The sequence below is a fragment of the Bombina bombina genome, chromosome 2 (genome assembly GCF_027579735.1).
Source record: "Bombina bombina isolate aBomBom1 chromosome 2, aBomBom1.pri, whole genome shotgun sequence".
NCBI classification, from domain to species: domain Eukaryota; kingdom Metazoa; phylum Chordata; class Amphibia; order Anura; family Bombinatoridae; genus Bombina; species Bombina bombina.
In genome coordinates, this window is record NC_069500.1 from 750,026,026 (window position 1) to 750,046,211 (window position 20,186).

General features: G+C 40.3%; 1 protein-coding gene across 2 annotated transcripts in view; it reads right to left on the reverse strand.

Moving 5' to 3' along the window:
• Positions 1–20,186, reverse strand: part of CDC34 (cell division cycle 34, ubiqiutin conjugating enzyme) — a 68,621-nt gene that overhangs the window by 26,060 nt on the left and 22,375 nt on the right. The window contains exons 2-4 of one of the 2 annotated variants that reach the window (XM_053702846.1): positions 15,396–15,482; positions 14,960–15,057; positions 3,350–3,487 (exon numbers count right to left, since the gene is read on the reverse strand). In XM_053702846.1, the coding sequence (XP_053558821.1) occupies positions 3,350–3,487; positions 14,960–15,057; positions 15,396–15,482 (323 nt within the window). The remainder of the gene's footprint in view (positions 1–3,349; positions 3,488–14,959; positions 15,058–15,395; positions 15,483–20,186) is intronic. The other variant, XM_053702847.1, reaches the window with a different exon arrangement.

Genomic DNA, 20,186 nt, shown 5'->3' on the forward strand with positions numbered 1-20,186 from the left:
CTTTCTTTATCTGGTTTGCAGATAATCTTGAAAGGTGAAATCTCCCTTGTGGAGGAGAAGCTTTGAAGTCCAGAAGATATCCCTGAGATATGATCTCCAACGCCCAGGGATCCTGAACATCTCTTGCCCACGCCTGGGCGAAGAGCGAAAGTCTGACCCCTACTACATCCGTTGCCGGAGAGGGGGCCGGTCCTTCATGCTGTCTTGGAGGCAGCAGCAGGCTTTCTGGCCTGCTTGCCCTTGTTCCAGGACTGGTTAGGTTTCCAGGCCTGCTTGGATTGAGCAAAAGTTCCCTCTTGTTTTGAAGCAGAGGAAGTTGATGCTGCACCTGCCTTGAAATTTCGAAAGGCACGAAAATTAGACTGTTTGGCCCTTGATTTGGCCCTGTCCTGAGGAAGGGTATGACCCTTACCTCCAGTAATGTCAGCAATAATTTCTTTCAAACCAGGCCCGAATAAGGTCTGCCCCTTGAAAGGAATGTTGAGTAGTTTAGACTTTGAAGTCACGTCTGCTGACCAGGATTTAAGCCATAGCGCCCGACGCGCCTGGATGGCGAATCCGGAATTCTTAGCCGTTAGTTTAGTAAAATGAACAATGGCATCAGAAACAAATGAGTTAGCTAGCTTAAGTGTTCTAAGCTTGTCAATGATTTCAGTCAATGGAGCTGTATGGATGGCCTCTTCCAGGGCCTCAAACCAGAATGCCGCTGCAGCAGTGACAGGCGCAATGCATGCAAGGGGCTGTAAAATAAAACCTTGTTGAATAAACATTTTCTTAAGGTAACCCTCCAATTTTTTATCCATTGGATCTGAAAAAGCACAACTGTCCTCAACCGGGATAGTGGTACGCTTTGCTAAAATAGAAACTGCTCCCTCCACCTTAGGGACCGTCTGCCATAAGTCCCGTGTAGTGGCGTCTATTGGAAACATTTTTCTAAATATAGGTGGGGGGGGAAAACGGCACACTGGGTCTATCCCACTCCTTATTAATAATTTCTGTAAACCTTTTAGGTATTGGAAAAACATCAGTACACACCGGCACTGCATAGTATTTATCCAGTCTACACAATTTCTCTGGCACTGCAATTGTGTCACAGTCATTCAGAGCAGCTAACACCTCCCCAAGCAATACACGGAGGTTCTCAAGCTTAAATTTAAAATTAGAAATCTCTGAATCAGGTTTCCCCGAGTCAGAGATGTCACCCACAGACTGAAGCTCTCCGTCCTCAGGTTCTGCATATTGTGACGCAGTATCAGACATGGCTCTTACAGCATCTACGCGCTCTGTATCTCGTCTAACCCCAGAGCTATCGCGCTTGCCTCTCAATTCAGGCAATCTGGCTAATACCGCTGACAGGGTATTATCCATGATCACAGCCATGTCCTGCAAAGTAATCGCTATGGGCGTCCCTGATGTACTTGGCGCCATATTAGCGTGCGTCCCTTGAGCGGGAGGCGAAGGGTCCGACACGTGGGGAGAGTTAGTCGGCATAACTTCCCCCTCGACAGAACCCCCTGGTGACAATTCTTTTATAGATAAAGACTGATCTTTACTGTTTAAGGTGAAATCAATACATTTGGTACACATTCTCCTATGGGGCTCCACCATGGCTTTTAAACATAATGAACAAGTAGTTTCCTCTGTGTCAGACATGTTTATACAGACTAGCAATGAGACTAGCAAGCTTGGAAAACACTTTAAACCAAGTTAACAAGCAATATAAAAACCGTTACTGCGCCTTTAAGAAAAACAAATTGTCAAAATTTGAAATAACAGTGAAAAAAGGCAGTTACATTAACGAAATTTTTTACAGTGTATGTAACAAGTTAGCAGAGCATTGCACCCACTTGCAAATGGATGATTAACCCCTTAATACCAAAAACGGAATAACAATGAAAAAAACGTTTTTAAAACTAGTCACAACAACTGCCACAGCTCTACTGTGGTTGTTACCCTCCTCAAACACGACTTTTGAAGCCTTTTGAGCCCTTCAGAGATGTCCTGTATCATGCAGAGGGAAGCTGATGTCTCTGTCTGTAATTTTAGCTGCGCAGAAAAGCGCTAAAATAGGCCCCTCCCACTCATATTACAACAGTGGAAAGCCTCAGGAAACTGTTTCTAGGCAAAAATCAAGCCAGCCATGTGGAAAAAAACTAGGCCCCAATAAGTTTTATCACCAAGCATATATAAAAACGATTAAACATGCCAGCAAACATTTTATATTGCACTTTTATAAGAGTATGTATCTCTGTTAATAAGCCTGATACCAGTCGCTATTAAATCACTGTATTTAGGCTTAACTTACATTAATCCGGTATCAGCAGCATTTTCTAGCAAATTCCATCCCTAGAAAAATGTTAACTGCACATACCTTATTGCAGGATAACCTGCACGCCATTCCCCCTCTGAAGTTACCTCACTCCTCAGAATATGTGAGAACGGCAGTGGATCTTAGTTACTTCTGCTAAGATCATAGAAAACGCAGGCAGATTCTTCTTCTAAATGCTGCCTGAGATAAAATAGTACACTCCGGTACCATTTAAAAATAACAAACTTTTGATTGAAGATAAAAACTAACTATAATACACCACTCTCCTCTTACTACCTCCATCTTTGTTGAGAGTTGCAAGAGAATGACTGGATATGGCAGTGAGGGGAGGAGCTATATAGCAGCTCTGCTGTGGGTGATCCTCTTGCAACTTCCTGTTGGGAAGGAGAATATCCCACAAGTAATGGATGATCCGTGGACTGGATACACTTAACAAGAGAAATTAGGATTACAGCAGGGAATATCAAGCGCTTAGAGTCTTTCCAAAAGGCTAACGATGCACATAATCGCATAGGACTCAATGAATGTATGTATGCATTCATTGAATACTATGTTTCACTTATGGAACAAAAATGTTTTACACATGCGCGATTCCTGTGAACATACGCATGCACAGTTTATTGGAAATCTTGTGCACGCGGTTTTGACTAATGTAGAGAGCGTGTGGGACTGCTCACTACGTCACTAGTGCTGAATAAGGAAGTGGTGGAGGGGAAGAGTTGCAAAGGAAACGGAGAGTATAATAATATTTAAGTTTTTATAAAAAGTAAAAATGGTTGAGAAAAATAAAGTTAGTGACTAGAATGCAAATATGTTATTGAGTAAATTGCAGTAGTCCATTGGCATAAAATTGACCTTCACTTTAAGTCTTCCGCTACTATGTCCCATATGAAGTTGGCACATTCCTACATATCTATTATGACTAATGCAATGCTCTACTGTCTCTATAGGTAATAGAGAACTGGGGATTTAACATCCTCTCTGATGCAATGAATGCAAAAGGTGCTACACACAACTCACCTGATAATGTCTGTGTACTCCCGGTCTCGTCCCTTGCTATCCTTCCATTTTCGGTACATAACTGATGCATCCACATTAGCTGGTGAGAAGGTGTTTGGTTCATTCAGCAGAGATATGACACTAAGTAGGATTGTTCTGCTAGGGAGGGGGAGAAAGAAAATTAGAATTCTGTCACACAGGAAAATATTCTAAAAAGGTATATTCTAAAATACTGCTTGGGTGAAAGATTCAGCTTATGTTCTTATGTCCTGAGCAATATTTAAATGCCAAATTCTAATTAAGCAATTTAAGATCATCATAGTTTCTGTAATGCTGTTCTTCGTAAATTGCAAACCTGTAAACACATTCCAACATTTTTGAGAACTTTTCATTCTTTAAGGCCTACAAAAAGGTGCATATATTGAGAATCTAGTTAAAACCATTAGTATTGTGGTATTATCAGTCTTTATAGCTAACAGATCTGTGTCACTGTTTTTCAGATATTAATTAGCTGTTCAACTTTTATCTTGATCTACTGCTTTACAATTTCTTCGTTATAAAAGGTTAATGTTCTGTTCTGAACATGATTTATGCTGAAAAACAGCTACCTGCACATATGGCTTGTGTAAAATGGGAAGTAACAGGGTAAAGTTTACAATTGTGATAATTGAGATTAGAAATATACTGTAGCTGGGGTCGACAAATTGTTTGAAAAAAAGTTAGGAGCAAGACAGGGGTATTTGTATATAAATATTTGGTGTATAACCCAAAAAGTTAGGAGCCGGGGTAAAATTTTAGGAACCAGTGGCACCCTTGCTCATGGGTTTGTCAAGCCCCACTGTAGCTTATACAGCATGTTGCAATTCCACAAAAATCTTCAATCTTAAAGGGCCACTGTAAGTAAATATTTTCTATGCCTGTTACTAACTAACTACCCCAATACGCTTTTTATCAATAGCATTTCATTAACATATCTCTACCGTATATCAGAAATCTTGTCTGCAAATTTAATTGTTTTCCAAACCCACTATGTGGGTATCCTTTGCTCTGTACCAATCCGCTTACAATACCTAGGTTTCAAAATGGTGCTTTAAACACAAAGTTATTGGTTTAAGTATATTGAACACTCAGTGCTGAAAATAGTGAGCAGGATAACGTGACATCATCGGCGAATAAAAGATATAACTTTTAGAACGTTCTGAAACTTTGTTTTGGAGAAAATATAGGTCAGTAGGTTTTAATTAATGTTTATTAACTTTAATATGTTAGTTGTTTAGCTTGAAAATTATAACAGAAAGTAATCCTTTAATGGAAAATTGTGAGAATTGTGTGAAGTTAAGATACAGCAAATATGCTTTACTAAGGAGAGCAACATATCTCAGAATTAACTCATAATAAATTCTGAAGCATTATGCTTATTAACAAGGTTGTGTTTATTTAATAATGTAAATAATGTAAATTGCAGTACGTAGGTGAAATGGCAGAAACGCTACGTAAGCTGTAGGAAGGGAAGATAATTAAATCTCAGAGTTTTAATAAGACAAAATGTAGTGAAAATTTGGAATCAATATGTAGGAAGTTAAAAAACAGTATATACATATATTAACACATAAATATGTATGTATATAAGCATATACATTTACTGGGAACATACAGTCCACATAGAACGCAATGTAAAGGCACTGTCAGTGGGGTTTTTTTTTCTAACATCACACACCTGCCACTTTAGCCCCCAAAAACTGCTTATTGCAGTTTACACACAAAAAAATAAAAAAAATTGTAAATTTTGGGGGTAATTGGGGGACATTTAAAAAATTAACCAGAAGTCCACTTGTAATGGCGGGTTATTTATCCAGCGCCCGTAAATAAATTAGCACTCCACTTGTAATCTAGCCCTTAGTGTTAATCTTATCCCCTTTGTTGTGGCCAATCACGGAGAGCAAATATAAATGAGCTCCTGCATTTATCAAACAATCACTGGGCAGCATGTAGGAGGGCCAGGTTAGAGAATTTTACAGAATATACTCCAGACCCTCTCGAGGGCAGTGGAAAACTACAATGTTAAGATTTAAAATCCAGGAAAGGCAGTCAAAATAAAGTGCATCTCAGGGTGTTTTTTACCTCTATGTATGATTAAACATTTTATTTATTGGGAATTAAATTTTGAGTTTAATGTTCCTTTTAAAAAGTAACACAATGAACACACATGTATGGAGGAAAAAAAAATATGAAGCAAGTTGCAACAGTAACATCTGGTAAAGTAAATCAAATGTATTTCTGCAATGATATATTACATAGGTGAGACAAATTTATGTGTATAGCAATCATGGCAATAAAATATAATTTAGCTTGAGTAATTGTTCACTTGTTTGAATGATATTTATCCGGATTGCATTAGTTAAATTTTTTATATGTCTGTCTATGTATGCACTCTTGATTAAATTGTTAGTTTATATCCAAATTCAGCCATGCACACATATATTAGGCTTTTTTAGCGCCTCAGAGATTGTCTCAGGCCTTTTTAGGACTGAGTAGGTCTCAATTTTTTTCAGCCGTTTTCAATTACGGTATTTTGAGGTAGCCCTTAATCTGGTGGCATTATATAAGTATTTTTTAAGCACGGCTCGCACACCCATTTTTTAAAAGAAAATATAATTTACAAAGGCTTCTATATATTGGTGTGGTAATGAAGCTGATGCAGGATATTCAGCTGTAAAATGACTGGAGAATTTAGCTTTGTCTTAAAAAAAAGAAAAAAAAAAAAAAAAAAAAAAAAAGGATACATTAAATGGACGGAAATGCAATCAATCTTTTTTATACTGATTAGATAGTGTATTTAAAAAGGGACATTGTACTATAAAATGTAACTTAATATGTTTTAATACTCTGCAGTAGGTAGAAGTCCTTTAAAATGTATGGGGAAAATGTCCCTTCATGTTTTAGTGTTTAAAAATAACTCATTAAAACCATCACCTACTGTTCTCATCAAGGACATGTCCATAAAAATGGGCTGAGTCTGTAGGTAAAGCAGACCTGCTAATGTTCCCCATGTCTAAACAGGCTAATAGCTATTGAAATAGTAATTATGGCTAATTCCAAAACAAAAATCTCCTATCACACGATGGGAGATTAATAAGTGCCTTTGTCTCCTGTTTACATAGCTTTTCTACAGAGAGGATGACAAGTGTACAGAAATATTTCATATGTTATAGAAGAGAATGCAGAGAATGAATATGAAAGGACTTTGTTAAATGTATCAGTTAGTGCAGAGTACCAGCCTTGTTTTAACATGGAGTATAATATTGGGCAGTAAAGTAGCAGCACTTGGAACTTAACGGCATTGCAGCTCCAGAGCAGTATACTGCCAGTCAACAGCGGCACATGCATTTGCAACTCCTTATAAACTCACTGGCTGCAATGCATTGCTGCCCTTAGTCGGAGTATAAACGTGTTCAGTTGCTTCACAGGAATTTGCAAGGGTAAAAAAAAAAAAAATTCATATAAGAGGCAACGAATGCTAGCATAAGTTCAATCAACAATTGATAAAGATAAGCAGTAATTTTGGTGCAGACCCATAAACAAAATATTATTTGAAGAATAAACCTCAGACAGATGCAGAGATTGATGTGCACACAGTAGTGTATACCAAAAATCAAATATAATGGAATTCAGCACGTCTTTTAAACAACCATATTTATTATTACAGAAAAAAATCTCAATCTTAAAGTGAATGTAAAGTTTCATCAAGTAGTGCCTGTTTTTTTTAAAATACAATTAAAAACAGAGGCACTTTCATTGATGAAACTTTACATTGCACCATATTTGTAGAAATACTTACTGTCTTCGTCTTGAAAGCCGGAACGCTGATGAAGTCGCTTCCCCCGCCCGTCGCAAGCCTCTTCCTACGTCAGAAATGACGATTCCGGCTTTCCTCCAATCACGGCTTTGCTTTAGGCAATGCTTCACCCGGGGGGGGGGGGGGGAGCCGTGATGGGAGGATGCCGGAATCGTCATTGCTGACATAGGAAGAGGCTTGTGATGGGCTGGCGAAGCACTGGAGCGGCTTTCAAGACAAAGAGGTAAGTATTTCTACAAATATGGTGCAATGTAAAGTTTCATCAATGAAAGTGCCCTTGTTTTAAATAGTATTTTTAAAAACCTGGCACTACTTGGTGAAACTTTACATTCACTTTAATGTAATGGAATGCTAAGTCTCTGAAGGAAATATTAAACTCTTCTGATGCACAATGTACACAAAAGAATATATAACTAACAAAGTTCACTTATGCTAGATGCATATTTGTTAGTAGCAATCCACAAGCTGTGTTAGAGTGCAACAAAGTTTCATATTGTTAAACCACGTATGCATCAGATCTGTCAGTTCACTCATGTTCAATGCGATATAAAGATAACCTATGCTTCAGTTTTCAACCCATTCAGATATGGCCAATTTTAGCTGATATTAATTCAACTTCTAAAAGTGTTTTAAAATGGAATCACCACAATTAGTTAGCACATATTATCGGTTATTTGTAGAGCGCCAACAGATTCCGCAGCGCTAACATATCCATTATAGGAAGTCAGTCAAGTATGATCTTTGTGATGCAAAAGCAAAAAGCAGGACTCGCCCCAAACAATGTCTTCCACTCAATCAATGTGTTTCCCCGAGTCTGGCCCACATCGTTCCACCTGGTTCTTGGAATTCCAAAGGTCTTGCTTGTATAGCAAAAGTGTAACATCTTGTTACTGGAAACTTCCCAATGACACACTGGCACTATATCAATACGGCCACAGCCTACGTGCATTTCACCCCCCCCAAGGCTTCATGTTCACAAAATATATAACCAACAAAGAAAAATATCAGAATAAAATAAGTATCTATGACCCTGTAGCCCGGATGAAGCCTTGAATGGGGGTGAAATGCGTGTAGGCTGTGGCCGTATTGACATAGTGCCAGTGTGTCATTATTGGGAAGTTTCCAGTATCAAGACGTTACTTTGCTATAAAGGCAAGACCTTTGGAATTCCAAGAACCAGGTGGAACAATGTGGGTCAGACTCAGGAAACATATTGATTGAGTGGAAGACATTGTTTGGGGCGAGTCCTGCTTTTGCATTAAAAAAAACATAATTTATGCTTACCTGATAAATTTATTTCTCTTGTAGTGTATCCAGTCCACGGATCATCCATTACTTATGGGATATTCTCCTTCCCAACAGGAAGTTGCAAGAGGATCACCCACAGCAGAGCTGCTATATAGCTCCTCCCCTAACTGCCATATCCAGTCATTCGACCGAAACAAACAGAGAAAGGAGAAACCATAGGGTGCAGTGGTGACTGTAGTTTAATTAAATTTTAGACCTGCCTTAAAATGACAGGGCGGGCCGTGAACTGGATACACTACAAGAGAAATAAATTTATCAGGTAAGCATAAATTATGTTTTCTCTTGTTAAGTGTATCCAGTCCACGGATCATCCATTACTTATGGGATACCAATACCAAAGCTAAAGTACACGGATGAAGGGAGGGACAAGGCAGGGATTAAGCGGAAGGAACCACTGCCTGAAGAACCTTTCTCCCAAAAACAGCCTCCAAAGAAGCAAAAGTATCAAATTTGTAAAATTTTGAAAAAGTGTGAAGCGAAGACCAAGTCGCGGCCTTGCAAATCTGTTCAACAGAGGCCTAATTTTTAAAGGCCCAGGTGGAAGCCACAGCTCTAGTAGAATGAGCTGTAATTCTTTAAGGGGGCTGCTGTCCAGCAGTCTCATAGGCTAGGTGTATAATACTCCGAAGCCAAAAGGAAAGAGAGGTTGCCGAAGCTTTTTGACCTCTCCTCTGTCCAGAATAAACGACAAACTGGGAAGATGTTTGACGAAAATCTTTAGTAGCTTGTAAGTAAAACTTCAAGGCACGGACTACGTCCAGATTATGTAAAAGACGTTCCTTCTTTGAAGAAGGATTAGGACACAATGATGGAACAACAATCTCTTGATTGATATTCTTGTTAGAAACCACCTTAGGTAAAAACCCAGGATTGGTACGCAGAACTACCTTATCTGCATGAAAAATCAGATAAGGAGAATCACATTGTAAGGCAGATAGCTCAGAGACTCTCCGAGCCGAGGAAATAGCCATCAAAAACAGAACTTTCCAAGATAAAAGCTTAATATCAATGGAATGAAGGGGTTCAAACGGAACTCCTTGAAGAACCAAGTTTAAGCTCCATGGGGGAGCAACAGGTTTAAATACAGGCTTAATTCTAACCAAAGCCTGACAAAATGCCTGGACGTCTGGAACTTCTGCCAGACGCTTGTGCAAAAGAATAGATAGAGCAGAAATCTGTCCCTTTAAAGGAACTAGCTGATAATCCTTTGTCCAAACCCTCTTGGAGAAAGGACAATATCCTAGGAATCCTAACCTTACTCCATGAGTAATTCTTGGATTCACACCAGTAAAGATATGTACGCCATATCTTGTGATAGATTATCCTGGTAACAGGCTTTCGTGCCTGTATTAAGGTATCAATGACTGACTCGGAGAAGCCACGCTTTGATAGAATCAAGCATTCAATCTCCATGCAGTCAGTCTCAGAGAAATTATATTTGGATGATTGAAAGGACCTTGTATTAGAAGGTCCTGTCTTAGAGGCAGAGTCCATGGTGGAAAGGATGACATGTCCACTAGGTCTGCATACCAGGTCCTGCATGGCCACGCAGGCGCTATTAGAATCACCGATGCTCTCTCCTGTTTGATTTTGGCAATCAATCGAGGGAGCAGAGGAAACGGTGGAAACACATAAGCCAGGTTGAAGAACCAAGGCGCTGCTAGAGCATCTATCAGCGTCGCTTCTGGGTCCCTGGACCTGGATCCGTAAAAAGGAAGCTTGGCGTTCTGGCGAGACGCCATGAGATCCAACTCTGGTTTGCCCCAACGATGAATCAACTGAGCAAACACCTCTGGATGGAGTTCCCACTCCCCCGGGTGAAAAGTCAGACGACTTAGAAAATCCGCCTCCCAGTTCTCCACGCCTGGGATATGGATTGCTGACAGGTGGCAAGAGTGAGTCTCTGCCCAGCGAATTATTTTTGAGACTTCTAACATCGCTAGGGAACTCCTGGTTCCCTCTTGATGGTTGATGTAAGCCACAGTCTTGATATTGACTGACTGAAATCTGATGAACCTCAGTGTTGCTAACTGAGGCCAAGCCAGAAGAGCATTGAATATTGCTCTTAACTCCAGAATATTTATCGGAAGGAGTTTCTCCTCCTGAGTCCACGATCCCTGTGCCTTCAGGGAGTTCCAGACTGCACCCCAACCTAGAAGGCTGGCATCTGTTGTTACAATCGTCCAATCTGGTCTGCGAAAGGTCATACCTTTGGACAGGTGGACCTGAGATAACCACCAGGGAAGAGAATCTCTGGTCTCTTGATCCAGATTTAGCAGAGGGGACAAATCTGTGTAATCCCCATTCCACTGACTTAGCATGCATAATTGCAGCGGTCTGAGATGTAGGCGCGCAAATGGCACTATGTCCATTGCCGCTACCATTAAGCCGATCACTTCCATACACTGAGCCACCGAAGGGCGCGGAATGGAATGAAGAATACGGCAAGCATTTAGAAGCTTTGATAACCTGGACTCCGTCAGGTAAATTTTCATCTCTACAGAATCTATAAGAGTCCCTAAGAAGGAGACTCTTGTGAGTGGGGATAGAGAACTCTTTTCCTCGTTCACTTTCCACCCGTGCGATCTCAGAAATGCCAGAAATATATCTCTGTATGAGACTTGGCAATTTGAAAGCTTGACGCCTGTATCAGGATGTCGTCTAGATACGGAGCCACCGCTATGCCTCGCGGTCTTAGAACTGCCAGAAGTGAGCCCAGAACCTTCGTAAAGATTCTTGGGGCTGTAGCCAACCCGAAGGGAAGAGCTACAAATTGGTAATGCCTGTCTAGAAAGGCAAACCTTAGGAACCGATGATGATCTTTGTGAATCGGTAAGTGAAGGTAGGCATCCTTTAAGTCCACTGTGGTCATGTACTGACCCTCTTGGATCATGGGTAGGATGGTCCGAATAGTTTCCATTTTGAAAGATGGAACGCTGAGGAATTTGTTTAAGATCTTTAGATCCAAAATTGGTCTGAAGGATCCCTCTTTTTTGGGAACCACAGATTTGAATAAAAACCCTGTCCTTGTTCCGTCCGCGGAACTGGATGGATCACTCCCATTACTAGGAGGTCTTGCACACAGCGTAGGAATGCCTCTTTCTTTATCTGATTTGCAGATAACCTTGAAAGATGAAATCTCCCTTGTGGAGGGGAAGCTTTGAAGTCCAGAAGATATCCCTGAGATATGATCTCCAACGCCCAGGGATCCTGAACATCTCTTGCCCATGCCTGGGCGAAGAGAAAAAGTCTGCCCCCTATTAGATCCATTGCCGGATAGGGGGCCGTTCCTTCATGCTGTCTTAGAGGCAGCAGCAGGCTTTCTGGCCTGCTTGCCTTTGTTCCAGGACTGGTTAGGTTTCCAGGCCTGCTTAGATTGAGCAAAAGTTCCCTCTTGTCTTGAAGCGGAGGAAGTTGATGCTGCACCTGCCTTAGAATTTCAAAAGGCACGAAAATTAGACTGTTTGGCCTTTGATTTGGCCCTGTCCTGAGGAAGGGTATGACCCTTACCTCCAGTAATGTCAGCAATAATTTCTTTCAAACCAGGCCCGAATAAGGTCTGCCCCTTGAAAGGAATGTTGAGTAATTTAGACTTCGAAGTCACGTCAGCTGACCAGGATTTAAGCCATAGCGCCCTACGCGCTTGGATGGCGAATCCGGAATTCGTAGCCGTTAGTTTAGTCAAATGAACAATGGCATCAGAAACAAATGAGTTAGCTAGCTTAAGTGTTCTAAGCTTGTCAATAATTTCAGTCAATGGAGCTGTATGGACGGCCTCTTCCAGGGCCTCAAACCAGAATGCCGCCGCAGCTGTGACAGGCGCAATGCATGCAAGGGGCTGTAAAATAAAACCTTGTTGAATAAACATTTTCTTAAGGTAACCCTCCAATTTTTTATCCATTGGATCTGAAAAAGCACAACTGTCCTCAACCGGGATAGTGGTACGCTTTGCTAAAGTAGAAACTGCTCCCTCCACCTTAGGGACAGTCTGCCATAAGTCCCGTGTAGTGGCATCTATTGGAAACATTTTTCTAAATATAGGAGGTGGGGAAAAGGGCACACCGGGCCTATCCCACTCCTTACTAATAATTTCTGTAAGCCTTTTAGGTATTGGAAAAACATCAGTACACACCGGCACTGCATAGTATTTATCCAGCCTACACAATTTCTCTGGCACTGCAATTGTGTCACAGTCATTCAGAGCAGCTAATACCTCCCCAAGCAATACACGGAGGTTCTCAAGCTTAAATTTAAAATTAGAAATCTCTGAATAAGGTCTCCCCGAATCAGAGACGTCACCCACAGACTGAAGCTCTCCGTCCTCAGGTTCTGCATATTGTGACGCAGTATCAGACATGACTCTTACAGCATCTACGCGCTCTGTATCTCGTCTAACCCCAGAGCTATCGCGCTTGCCTCTCAATTCAGGCAATCTGGATAATACCTCTGACAGGGTATTATTCATGATTGCAGCCATGTCCTGCAAAGTAATCGCTATGGGCGTCCCTGATGTACTTGGTGCCATATTAGCGTACGTCCCTTGAGCGGGAGGCGAAGGGTCCGACACGTGGGGAGAGTTAGTCGGCATAACTTCCCCCTCGACAGACCCCTCTGGTGACAATTCTTTTATAGATAAAGACTGATCTTTACTGTTTAAGGTGAAATCAATACATTTAGTACACATTCTCCTATGGGGCTCCACCATGGCTTTTAAACATAATGAACAAGTATCCTCTGTTTCAGACATGTTTGTACAGACTAGCAATGAGACTAGCAAGCTTGGAAAACACTTTAAAGCAAGTTAACAAGCAATATAAAAAACGTTACTGTGCCTTTAAAAGAAACAAATTTTGACAAAATTTGAAATAACAGTGAAAAAAGGCAGTTAAACTAACAAAATTTTTACAGTGTATGTAACAAGTCAGCAGAGCATTGCACCCACTTGCAAATGGATGATTAAGCCCTTAATAACAAAAACAGAATAATAAAAAAAAAAAAAACGTTTTTGTCAAACACAGTCACAACAACTGCCACAGTCTACTGTGATTGTTACCCTCCTCAAACACGACTTTGAAGCCTTTTGAGCCCTTCAGAGATGTCCTGTATCATGCAGAGGGAAGCTGAATGTCTGTCAGTATTTTTATCTGCACAGAAAAGCACTAAAATAGGCCCTTCCCACTCATATTGCAACAGTGGAAAGCTTCAGGAAACTGTCTCTAGGCAGAAATCAAACCAGCCATGTGGAAAAAAACTAGGCCCCAATAAGTTTTGTCACCAAACATATATAAAAACGATTAACATGCCAGCAAACGTTTTATATTACATTTTTATAAGAGTATGCCTCTCTATTAATAAGCCTGATACCAGTAGCTATCACTGCATTTAAGGCTTTACTTACATTAATACGGTATAAGCAGCATTTTCTACCAAATTCCATCCCTAGAAAAATCTTAACTGCACATACCTTATTGCAGGAAAACCTGCACGCCATTCCCTCTCTGAAGTTACCTCACTCCTCAGAATATGTGAGAACAGCCATGGATCTTAGTTACTTCTGCTAAGATCATAGAAAATGCAGGCAGATTCTTCTTCTAAATACTGCCTGAGATAAACAGCACACTCCGGTACCATTTAAAAATAACAAACTTTTGATTGAAGAAATAAACTAAGTATAAAACACCACTCTCCTCTTACGACCTCCATCTTTGTTGAGGGTTGCAAGAGAATGACTGGATATGGCAGTTAGGGGAGGAGCTATATAGCAGCTCTGCTGTGGGTGATCCTCTTGCAACTTCCTGTTGGGAAGGAGAATATCCCATAAGTAATGGATGATCCGTGGACTGGATACACTTAACAAGAGAAAATAAAAAAATAAATCGTACTTGACTGACTTCCTATAATGGATATGTGCTAGCTAATTGTGGTGATTCCATTTTAAAACAGACGTTTAGAAGTTGAATTATTATCTGAATAAATATTGGCTAAAATTGCCCATATCTGAATGGGTTGAAAACTGAAGCACAGGTTATCTTTGTATCGCATTGAACATGAGTGAACTGACCGAACTATTTTTCTGATGCATACGTGGTTTAATAATATGAAACTTTGTTGCACTCTAACACAGCTTGTGGATTGCTACTAACAAATATGCATCTAGCATAAGTGAACTTTGTTAGTTATATATTATTTTGTGTACATTGTGCATCAGAAGAGTTTAATATTTCCTTTACAGAGACTTACCAATACATTAAGATTGAGTGAGATTTTATCTGTAATAAGACGTGCTGAATTCCCTGTCTTTGATTTTGGGTATACACTACGGTGTGCCCATCAATCTCAGCATTTGACTCAGCAGGTGCTGAGAACAGAGTGTATACACTTTTCTATAGAATGTATCTAGGATTTGCTACTGATGGTGAAGTGCCTAAAGTCATTTTCAGTGAAGTGGTTAAAATTAGCAGACTCACCGCACGTTCTGCGTTGGGTTCCATCTTTCAGAAGGTAGTTCTCCACTCTGTGGGTCATCGACTGGTGGATGCAGGATAGAAATACACACTTCTCCATTCTAAGAGAGACAGGATATTAGCATATAAATAATATTGGTAGCTTACCCATATTCATACACAATGATTAGGGTTAATTTAGACTCAATATGGCATTACGCACATGCTAGGCAATAAGGTTCTACTACACTTTAAAAGCAAAGCGTTAAAAAAAAAAAAAAAAAGTTTATTAGATTAAAATAATTTTGTTGGCTTTTGATTTTTGTGTTTTAAACATAGCTTCCTAAGTGCATACATGAGAAACAAATGTCATAGCATGGGATAAACCGCAACGTGAAACAGAAATAGCAACGTGAATTAAATGTCTCAAAATTGGAAGAAACTCCAACTGACTGCTCACCTCATAGATGTTAGGATGCCACATTTTTGTCAGGAACCGAAAAGCAGGTGGAGAATATGGATAATCAATAGGGAATTTCAGGCGAGCCTGCGACAAAACAAACATGAGATACATATTTAAAAAAAAAAAAAAAAAAAAAATATATATTTTTGCTCTGGCTCAGGGTAATGCAGACACACAAAAATGTAGTAATTATATATATTTACACATATGCCCATAGCCCAATAAGAAAGACACACAACTCACAAGCCTGGGGGGCCAACCCTACCTTCATATACTTCTCTCCTGTTTGAGTCAGTTCCTCAATAGCTAAGAAGAACACACTGCAATACATTGTACACACTTAGGCTTAGATTTGGAGTTCGGCGGTAGCCGTCAAAACCAGCGTTAGAGGCTCCTAACGCTGGTTTTGGCCGCCCGCTGGTATTTGGAGTCAGTGATTAAAGGGTCTAACGCTCACTTTACAGCCGCGACTTTTCCATACCGCAGATCCCCCTACGCCATTTGCGTAGCCTATCTTTTCAATGGGATCTTTCTAACGCCGGTATTTAGAGTCGTTTCTGCAGTGAGCGTTAGAGCTCTAACGACAAGATTCCAGCCGCCTGAAAATAGCAGGAGTTAAGAGCTTTCTGGCTAACGCCGGTTTATAAAGCTCTTAACTACTGTACCCTAAAGTACACTAACACCCATAAACTACCTATGTACCCCTAAACCGAGGTCCCCCCACATCGCCGCCACTCGATTAAAAATTTTAACCCCTAATCTTCCGACCGCCACCTACGTTATACTTATGTACCCCTAATCTGCTGCCCCTAACCCCGCCGACCCCTATATTACATTTATTAACCCCTAATCTGCCCCCCACAACATCGCTGCCAGCTACTTAAAATAATTAACCCCTAATCTTCCGACCGCAAAGCGCCGCCACCTACGTTATCCCTATGTACCCCTAATCTGCTACCCCTAACACCGCCGACCCCTATATTATATTTATTATCCCCTAATCTGCCCCCCTCAACGTCGCCGACACCTGCCTACACTTATTAACCCCTAATCTGCCGAGCGGACCGCACCGCTACTATAATAAAGTTATTAACCCCTAATCCGCCTCACTAACCCTATAATAAATAGTATTAACCCCTAATCTGCCCTCCCTAACATCGCCAACACCTAACTTCAATTATTAACCCCTAATCTGCCGACCGGAGCTCACCGCTATTCTAATAAATGTATTAACCCCTAAAGCTAAGTCTAACCCTAACACTAACACCCCCCTAACTTAAATATAATTTAAATCTAACGAAATGAATTAACTCTTATTAAATAAATTATTCCTATTTAAAGCTAAATACTTACCTGTAAAATAAATCCTAATATAGCTACAATATAAATTATAATTATATTATAGCTATTTTAGGATTAATATTTATTTTACAGGCAACTTGGTATTTATTTTAACTAGGTACAATAGCTATTAAATAGTTAAGAACTATTTAATAGTTACCTAGTTAAAATAATTACAAAATTACCTGTAAAATAAATCCTAACCTAAGATATAATTAAACCTAACACTACCCTATCAATAAAATAATTAAATAAACTACCTACAATTACCTACAATTAACCTAACACTACACTATCAATAAATTAAATAAACACAATTGCTACAAATAAATACAATTAAATAAACTAGCTAAAGTACAAAAAATAAAAAAGAACTAAGTTACAGAAAATAAAAAATATTTACAAACATAAGAAAAATATTACAACAATTTTAAACTAATTACACCTACTCTAAGCCCCCTAATAAAATAACAAAGCCCCCCAAAATAATAAATTCCCTACCCTATTCTAAATTAAAAAAGTTACAAGCTCTTTTACCTTACCAGCCCTGAACAGGGCCCTTTGCGGGGCATGCCCCAAGAATTTCAGCTCTTTTGCCTGTAAAAAAAAACATACAATACCCCCCCCCCCCAACATTACAACCCACCACCCACATACCCCTAATCTAACCCAAACCCCCCTTAAATAAACCTAACACTAATCCCCTGAAGATCTTCCTACCTTGTCTTCACCATCCAGGTATCACCGATCCGTCCTGGCTCCAAGATCTTCATCCAACCCAAGCGGGGGTTGGCGATCCATAATCCGGTGCTGAAGAGGTCCAGAAGAGGCTCCAAAGTCTTCATCCTATCCGGCAAGAAGAGGACATCCGGACCGGCAAACATCTTCTCCAAGCCGCATCTTCTATCTTCTTCCATCCGGTGCGGAGCGGGTCCATCTTGAAGCAGGCGACGCGGATCCATCCTCTTCTTCCGATGTCTCCCGACTAATGACGGTTCCTTTAAGGGACGTCATCCAAGATGGCGTCCCTCGAATTCCGATTGGCTGATAGGATTCTATCAGCCAATCGGAATTAAGGTAGGAATTTTCTGATTGGCTGATGGAATCAGCCAATCAGAATCTAGTTCAATCCGATTGGCCGATCCAATCAGCCAATCAGATTGAGCTCGCATTCTATTGGCTGATCGGAACAGCCAATAGAATGCGAGCTCAATCTGATTGGCTGATTGGATCAGCCAATCGGATTGAACTTGATTCTGATTGGCTGATTCCATCAGCCAATCAGAAAATTCCTACCTTAATTCCGATTGGCTGATAGAATCCTATCAGCCAATCGGAATTCGAGGGACGCCATCTTGGATGACGTCCCTTAAAGGAACCGTCATTCGTCGGGAGACATCGGAAGAAGAGGATGGATCCGCGTCGCCTGCTTCAAGATGGACCCGCTCCGCACCGGATGGAAGAAGATCGAAGATGCCGCTTGGAGAAGATGTTTGCCGGTCCGGATGTCCTCTTCTTGCCGGATAGGAGGAAGACTTTGGACCCTCTTCTGGACTTCTTCAGTGGATGTCTAGCCCCCGCTTGGGTTGGATGAAGATATCGGAGCCAGGACGGATCGGTGAACCTGGTATGGTGAAGACAAGGTAGGAAGATCTTCAGGGGCTTAGTGTTAGGTTTATTTAAGGGGGGTTTGGGTTAGATTAGGGGTATGTGGGTGGTGGGTTGTAATGTTGGGGGGGGGGTATTGTATGTTTTCTTTTACAGGCAAAAGAGCTGAACTTCTTGGGGCATGCCCCGCAAAGGGCCCTGTTCAGGGCTGGTAAGGTAAAAGAGCTTGTAACTTTTTAAATTTAGAATAGGGTAGGGAATTATTTATTTTGGGGGGCTTTGTTATTTTATTAGGGGGCTTAGAGTAGGTGTAATTAGTTTAAAATTGTTGTAATATTTTTCTTATGTTTGTAAATATTTTTTTATTTTCTGTAACTTAGTTCTTTTTTATTTTTTGTACTTTAGCTAGTTTATTTAATTGTATTTATTTGTAGCAATTGTATTTAATTTATTTATTGATAGTGTAGTGTTAGGTTAATTGTAGGTAATTGTAGGTAGTTTATTTAATTAATTTATTGATAGGGTAGTGTTAGGTTTAATTATATCTTAGGTTAGGATTTATTTTACAGGTAATTTTGTATTTATTTTAACTAGGTAACTATTAAATAGGTATTAACTATTTAATAGCTATTGTACCTGGTTAAAATAAATACCAAGTTGCCTGTAAAATAAATATTAATCCTAAAATAGCTAAAATATAATTATAATTTATATTGTAGCTATATTAGGGTTTATTTTACAGGTAAGTATTTAGCTTTAAATAGGATTAATTTATTTAATAAGAGTTAATTTATTTTGTTATATGTAAATTATATTTAAGTTAGGGGGGTGTTAGTGTTAGACTTAGCTTTAGGGGTTAATACATTTATTAGAATAGCGGTGAGCTCCGATCGGAAGATTAGGGGTTAATAATTGAAGGTAGGTGTCGGCGATGTTAGGGAGGGCAGATTAGGGGTTAATACTATTTATGATAGGGTTAGTGAGACGGATTAGGGGTTAATAACTATTATAGTAGCGCTCAGGTCCGCTCGGCAGATTAGGGGTTAATAAGTGTAGGCAGGTGTCGGCGACGTTGTGGTGGGCAGATTAGGGGTTAATAAATATAACATAGGGGTCGGCGATGTTAGGGCAGCAGATTAGGGGTACATAGGGATAACGTAGGTTGCGGCGGTTTACGGAGCGGAAGATTAGGGGTTAAAACTGTAATGCAGGGGTCAGCGATAGCGGGGGCGGCAGATTAGGGGTTAATAAGTGTAAGGTTAGGGGTGTTTAGACTCGGGGTACATGTTAGGGTGTTAGGTGCAGACGTAGGAAGTGTTTCCCCATAGGAAACAATGGGGCTGCGTTAGGAGCTGAACGCTGCTTTTTTGCAGGTGTTAGGTTTTTTTTCAGCTCAAACAGTCCCATTGTTTCCTATGGGAGAATCGTGCACGAGCACGTTTTTGAGGCTGGCCGCGTCCGTAAGCAACTCTGGTATCGAGAGTTGCATTTGCGGTAAAAATGCCCTACGCTCCTTTTTTGGAGCCTAACGCAGCATTTGTTTTAACTCTCGATACCAGAGTTAAATTTATGGTGCGGCCAGAAAAAAGCCCGCGGAGCGTTAACAGCCCTTTTACCGCCGAACTCTAAATCTAGGCCATATTCTACATAAAACCTCCACATAGGCCTGAAAATAAAACTGTGCAAGCTAGTGTGGCAATCTTTACTAACCATTACACTATTCCACTGAGGATTTATGGTTCCCAGCTCAGCAAGCGTCAACTACCCAAGCAGACCTCAGAGACAAAAAAAAAAAAATGGCTAAAATTAATTTCCTATGCTTTCTGGCCCTCCTGGCAC